We start from the raw sequence: 6844 nt of genomic DNA, 5'->3' as shown, positions 1-6844 counted from the left end.
TTTCAGGGCTCACAGGCGGTGGGCCCAAGCCTGCGCGCCTCGCAGGCAGCAATTGCCCATTGATCTTATGTGAAAATTTTGCCCATACAAGTCAGCATCAGTTGCGGAAGCAATGGGGCGGGATGGAAGAAGGGGGTGGACTTTGTGTGGCAGAGCAGGACCACCGCCAGCAGCAGAGGCTGGGGAGCAGAAGGGATGGAAGTGCCTGCTTTAAATCTTTAAATCTCTTGGCCTGCGTGGCATTGGTGCCACGTGGCGGGGCAGGAGCAGGATCCATTAGGGAGGCCACAAATGGGTAGTGGGGGCCTTCCAGTCACCAGCCTGATGCTTGTCTCAGAGCGCAGAGGCCAGCGCTGCTTCTCAACATGTTTCTCAGCTTGTCAGGGGCCTGTGTGTGCGGGATGCGAGCTGAAACAAACGTCTGCGAGAAGAAGTGAAATCCAGTGGGGCTCCTTCCAGCGAGCATTCCTCCTTTCCTTCCCATGAAAATGGTGCTTAATGCAATTGCAAGGGGATGATAAGGGTAGCTTTTGCTATTTATTTTTTAATAACTGCAGAGTGGGCACCACCAGAACACTGCTTCTGCTTCTGGCTGGTGAGAAGCCTTCTTATGCTCCCGTAGCTCTTGCTGTTTCCTTCCTTTTCTTTTCTCAGGGGTCTACCAGAGGCCATTAAATATTGAGGCTGGCAGGAGAAGGGGCACAGTCTTGAAGGAGGACCTGTCTTTTCCCCCTGTAAGTTTTGCGAAAGAGCACACAGTTTCCAGGTGTGTTATCTGCCGGTTTGGTGTGGAAAAGCATGTATGAGCAATTTGTGATTTAGAGCTTAGAACAGCGGACTGAGAAATGGCTTGTGGGTCTACCACTATGTAACTACCATAATAACAAACAAAACGCCCTCTCTGGGGAGAGAAGCTGGTGTTCTAGAAAAACAGCATTTCAGAAAAACATACAAAAAATTGAAAAAGTGTGTGGGAGGAGAAAGCATGTGCATAGCATGTCTAGGAAAAGTGAAGCATCTGCAGCAGAGAGGATTTTGTCGTCCTTTACCACCTCGCGCCCTGGCTCCATCACCCCCGCCGCGGCCGCTTCGGCCGGGGCTGCCCCCGGCTCCTGCCGCTGAGCGGCGCCTTGCCGGCCCGCCTCAGCCGTGCAACATGGCGCCACACTTGCGCCTCCGCCGCCGTACAACATGGCGGCGCCCTTCTGCCTCGGCGCCTGGAGGTGTGCTACAGTGCGCAGGCGCCGCTACTCCTTCCGGGTTCCAGAGCGCCACTATTTCAAGGTTGACCCGCGCGCTTTCGCTTCCTCTTCCGGGTCCGGCGGCGCCAGGTATGGCTGCGGGTATCTGAGGGCCTCCGGTGTCCATCCGCCCCCATCCGCGGCTTGGCGGGCGGTTGGGGCGGCCAGCGGGGCCCGGGGGCTGTGGTGAGGGGCCGGCGGCGGGGGCAGAGCTGCGCCCGGGAGGGGCCGGGCCTCCTCAGGCCTCTGCCGCGGAGCTCCCGAGAGGGGCCCGCGTCTCCCGGGCCGCAGCGAGCCGGTGGCGGGGGCTGCGGCGCTGGGCCTCGCCACCCTCAGGCCCAGCGGCCAGGGAGCGCCAGCCCCGGCGGCAAGGGGCTGCCCTGAGGGGCTGTGAGGGCGGCCGGCGCCCCGTCGGGGCATTACTGCCTTGCGTCGCCGCAGAAGCGGGGTGCTGCGGGCTTCACTGCTCTCGTCGCGTTGTGCTGGGCCCGGAGAAGGCTCCGATCTGGGAGACAGTTTGCTGTCAGATGAGATAGGAGAAGATAACGTTTGCTTCAGCTGAGTTTTGAGCTTTGCCAGCGAAGCTTACCTTGACTAGGAAATACACAACTGCAAAATCTTTAAACAGTTTTCTGGAGGAGCATGACATCATACAGGCAAGAGCAGGATGTTGAACTGCATTCGAGTTAGTTTGGATGAATCTTCATTGCAGATCCCATTCTGCCCACTGTCACACGTTTTGTTGGCTTAAAATGTAGTTGTGTTGGCTGGCATTGATGAGGAAGCACTCGAGACTTGTTAATACTAACACAGAATCAACAGGTGCTGAGTCAGATCTGGCCCGGTGCTTCAGTGCAGGTGATTCTGTGATGTGAACTTCCATGTTGACACTGAGCCTTTAAACTAGTGATGCTTTGTTTTTATTAATCTAGGTGTAAAAAATGGTTCAGCGCCTGACCTACCGCCGTAGGTTGTCCTACAACACAGCTTCCAACAAGACCAGACTGTAAGTTAGATATCGTTTCTGAGAAAACTTAATTTTTGAGAAAGCTAAGTTTTAAGTTTTGATTGTTACATTAACTGAGTATTTTTCTGCCCTGCTTAGGTCCCGAACGCCTGGGAACAGAATTGTTTACCTTTACACCAAGAAAGTAGGGAAGGCACCGAAGTCGGCATGTGGCATATGCCCAGGAAGACTTCGGGGTGTAAGTATTTGGGTTACTGGCATAAGATTTTTTTGTTTTTACAGCAATTTTTTTTTCAGTATAGAGAGCCTTTTCAAGTAATATAATGTGCTTATTTTACTGATGAATTCTTGTTGGAATAACTTTCTTCTTTAAAATATTCTTATCTGAATGTTGCAAAGTTTAACTGTTGAATTAAGCGTTGAAAGCTTAAAGAGCAAGTGCTTTTTTAATGCTTGTGGTTCTCATTGCTGTCATGTCTGAATCTTCTTGTTTTATAAGATGTAACTAGTTGAAACATTTAGAGCTGGACTGAGGTGATTCTGTAGCTGGTTTAAAAGTCTGAATTGGACTTACTAGGTAGGCTTTAAAAAAAAAAACAACAAGGTAAGCTAAGTTTGACTTTCAGCTTTAGAAAAAAAGGAAAGAATGTTTCTTTTGTGGTATTTTTCTCCAAAGTGTTTTCTTGGTGTAACACCCTTGCTCTTAACAGTGATGGAAATGCTTAAGTAGTGTCGATGTTTGAACAGTTCCTACCCTTGGGAAAACAATGTTTTTTTATAAACAATTTTAAAATTAATCTAGTGAACCCCTGTGGTAGAATGAAAAGATCAGCTTAGGAATGCTGAAGATGGCATGTAGAACCAGCTGTGACTTCAGTCACCTTTTTGCATCTTGAATACTCAACTTCAGATGTTGCTACTTTTTTAAACTATTGAAGTGAAGTTTCTTTGTAATATGACTGCTACCCAAAATTACTGTCTTATCATACACTGCTCATTTTTGCTTTCTGTAGGTTCGTGCTGTGCGTCCTAAGGTTCTTATGAGGCTGTCAAAAACAAAGAAGCACGTTAGCAGAGCCTATGGTGGTTCTATGTGTGCTAAGTGTGTCCGTGACAGGTAAGCTTACAGAAAACTTGCTTTATTCTTGAGATTACTTCATACGAGATTTTGACATCTCACTGTGTTTCATAGTGTGGACCAAAATTTCGAAGGTTCTAGTCTGACATTACTGTAATAAAATGGAAGGAGAAGGAATCAGCAGTGATGCGTGCGATTTTTGTCACTTGGATTTGAGCATGTGGAGCTCCTTTGTAGAGAGTTTATGTTCTTCCTGTTTTCTTACTGCACTGTTGCTTTGGTGCTAAACAGTCTGTCATTCTGGATTTTTGTATTGTTTTATTGAGCGTCTATGGTAAAGACTTCTCTTCTGTTGTCCTGTTCTTTTGTCTTAGGCAAAGATACTAGTGTAACATCAATTGAGCTTTTGGCTTCTTTGTGGTGTTTTGGGATTCAGTGATATTAATTGCCTGCATATTAAGCATCTTCATGTGGTTAAGCTTTAAGGTGGCCTTTGCTGGGCCCCACTGAATTCAGTTCTATTGTGTAACAGCTGTACAACCTATACTTCTTGGCAAGTTTGTATGTATTACAAAGAATGTCATCTCTGAATGGTAATCAAAGCAGATCTTCAGGGTCAGCAGTCTGTTGCCAGTTTTTTAATCTGTAGTGCAAATATTGCTAGGATTTTTTTTTTTTTGTTTGTGTGAGTTCATGACATTAGATGCCACTGAAGACAGGCTGCAGATCTGTTTTCTGTTTTAAAAGCCAATTCTTTTAAGTGTTTTGCCAAACACTTTTACGAGCTTGGTAGGTTGTTTTTAATACATGAGTATGCCTTATTCTTACACTGCCTAAACAAAAAACCACAGTCACCTCTTTCCTTGTAATTGGCAGGTTTTCTTCTGTGCCTGTTTAGGTATCTTTGGTAGGTTCTGTGTGTTGTGACAGTAGCTGTATATGCTAAATGCATATGGAATGGCATTTTAATGTTTCAAGGTAGAAGAATGTGTGGTATATGCTTTTAACTTGAAATCATCAAATAGGTTGTTATCTATGAGTACTATTACGTAGTTCCATCTATATGGTGGCCATACATGTTGTCCAGAAATAATCATATTTAGGCATAACTTGGCTTGTCAGGTTTTTCCCTGTTTATGTGCAAAGGAGCTTTAATCCTGAAAGGGAAGCTGTTCTTGTTTTGATAACTGGACTTGCATAAAGTTTTCTGTAGTTCTAAGGATGAGAACTGACCACAACTGGTTACACCAATTTTTATTTTAAGAACAGCTAAAAGAGTTTGCCAGTGAGGAGTTTTGCTTTTTAACTTTTGAAGTTAGCAAAGGTAATTTTTCCCATGTTAAGCCATCGGGTATTACCTTGCTTGCCTCCAAGTCACTCGCCCTAAATTTTCAGGCACACGAACTGTTACATTCATACAGTGCCCCTGTCCCTGTCTTTTGGTGCTTACAAGAATGTTTATGTAATTGTTCAGCTAACATAGGCAATGAATGTTGGAGACAGCAAAACTAACTGTAAGTTTGTCTTATTTTTGTGTTTTCACTTAAGTGGATACATGTCCTAAAGCTGTTGTTTTTCCATTCCAGAATCAAACGAGCTTTTCTTATTGAGGAGCAGAAGATCGTTGTGAAAGTGTTGAAGGCACAAGCACAGAGCCAGAAGTCAAAGTGAATCTATTTGTCGTTTCAGCCCAATAAATGAAAGCTCCACTTTCATTGTCTCCTGTCATTCCACATGCTAGTCAAAGCTGGTAGGAGCTGCTTCTCGCAGCTTGTCTAATGCAGAATTGGAGTTTGGTGCAATAGTCCCCCCGAAGTCAGGATGCTGCGTTTGGTGCTGCCTGCAGAGAGGGGAATCAAGGAGGTGGAAGGAGGTCTGGTTAAACAGGTCTTCTAGTTCTGTTTCATAGTCCTGTAGAGGGACTGGAGTAACTTTGGGCAATGCAGGGTTTTTTTCATGGCAACAGCTGTGTATGAAATCATCAGAGGACTTGGCTCAGAAGAAAGTTAGGAATGTGAAAGAGAAAAGCGAGCAAAAGAAGACTTAAGACTGGAAGACAGATTGTCAGATGAAGAAGAGGAGAGCTAGTATAGGCTTAAGGTAGATAATTTTTTTCAGTAGTTATGTGCTGTAGTTACTGTTACTTCAGTATGAGGGTGGGGGGAATAGTCGACATCTTGAAGTGAGTGCTGTATCCACTGGGTAGTTAAAAATTGCTACATCTGGATCTCCTGGAAGAAAGCTGTGGCTGTTATTTGTTAGGCGCTTCCTGGGACAGCAGTTAAGCGGTACGATACAAGCAGAGCTCCAGGGTGCAGCTAGGACAGAGCTTTAATGGCTTCCAGAATTAGAGCAGCAATTTAGGCCTCCAATATTGAAACTTGAACCAGAGTTCTGCTAGTTTATCACTGAGGATGTAATGGTAATGTAAAAAACAATTGTAAAAAGTGAAAATAGGCTCATTTTGCAGCTTTTCTTCCTTCTGTTTTGTAGAGGGAACTGTAAATGTGCCTCTAATGCTATCTAAGAGTGCTTTAACATGCTCGGGATAGTTCTTGCGTTACCTGTGGGTGCAGTGGTGTTCTCACCTCCAGCTCTGAATTTTGAAACTACTAGTATCTCACAAGAAGTGGGTGTCTAGTTTAACCAACAACTTTTTTTTTTCAAAAAGTAGTGAGCACCACCACTGGAATAAGGAAGGAGGAGAAATAATTACTGAGTGTGCAGACTTAGTGGGAGCAGTGAGGCTGCCATTTGAAGAGGTTTCTGAGATTGCTTGTGGAGCCTGCTCGGGCTGTGGCTCTGAGATGCATGTGGATTCCTCCTCTTGACTGTAGGCTGTCTGTTTGCACCGTGCCTAGCTCTGGAGCTTGTCAGGCTGTACAGTCAGCCAAGAAGCAGATCACTGATGAAAAGACCTCTGCCCTTTCAGCAACAGTGAGCTGGTACATTGGGTCAGCTGCCTGCAAGCCTGCAGCAGAGGGGTTGGTGCTTCCTGGGTTTGACAACAAGAGATGGCTGTGGTCCAGGATAACTGACTTGACACCATTAGAAAGGAGCTGTACCTCCCCAATAACTTCTTCACAGTGCCCCAAGTCATTAAAATAATTCAATATTCTCAAAATGGATAAATCTTGCTGCTAACTCATGTAGCAAGTACTCAGGTATGCAGTGTTTCTTTCTCTTCACCTCAGGTTATGCTAAAACTTGTTCCAAAGGCTGTAGCTAATTACAGGAGGTTTTAAGTCTAACATAGGTACCCTGGCATTTTTAGGTGCTGTTACTATAGTTGGTTTACAAGGTTAACATTTTATTAGTTGTTGCATTATTGCGCTAGTACAAACTTGTACAAGTACAGTACTTGGCATGCTGGAAAAGTAGTTTTAAAGCAGAAGCAGCAAGTAGAGCAGGTGTCTAACGTGCCTCAAAAGTGCTCTTGTTTTACTTTAAAAGCTGTGAGATTAGAGTTTTCCTTGGGACTTTTGTAAAGGAGGCAAGATGGAGGGAGAATATTTTTGGAATAATTAGGAGAAATGTCATAAACGTCTGCTAACAGGC

The 6844-nt window shown here is 45.1% G+C and overlaps 1 protein-coding gene across 1 annotated transcript; it reads left to right on the top strand.

Annotated features, from left to right (window-relative positions):
- Nucleotides 1-1211: 1211 nt before the first annotated feature.
- On the top strand, nt 1212-5001 carry RPL34 (ribosomal protein L34). Its single transcript, XM_086747602.1, has 5 exons — nt 1212-1331; nt 2174-2247; nt 2347-2446; nt 3222-3325; nt 4873-5001. The coding sequence occupies exons 2-5, from the start codon at nt 2183-2185 to the stop codon at nt 4955-4957; spliced, it is 354 nt and encodes a 117-aa protein (XP_086603728.1). The 5' UTR covers nt 1212-1331; nt 2174-2182; the 3' UTR covers nt 4958-5001.
- Nucleotides 5002-6844: the final 1843 nt, after the last annotated feature.

The sequence above is a fragment of the Chlamydotis macqueenii genome, chromosome 4, assembly GCF_036417535.1.
Source record: "Chlamydotis macqueenii isolate bChlMac1 chromosome 4, bChlMac1.mat, whole genome shotgun sequence".
Taxonomy (NCBI): domain Eukaryota; kingdom Metazoa; phylum Chordata; class Aves; order Otidiformes; family Otididae; genus Chlamydotis; species Chlamydotis macqueenii.
Note: the sequence above shows the minus strand (reverse complement) of the source record. Positions and strands in the feature narration are given on the sequence as shown.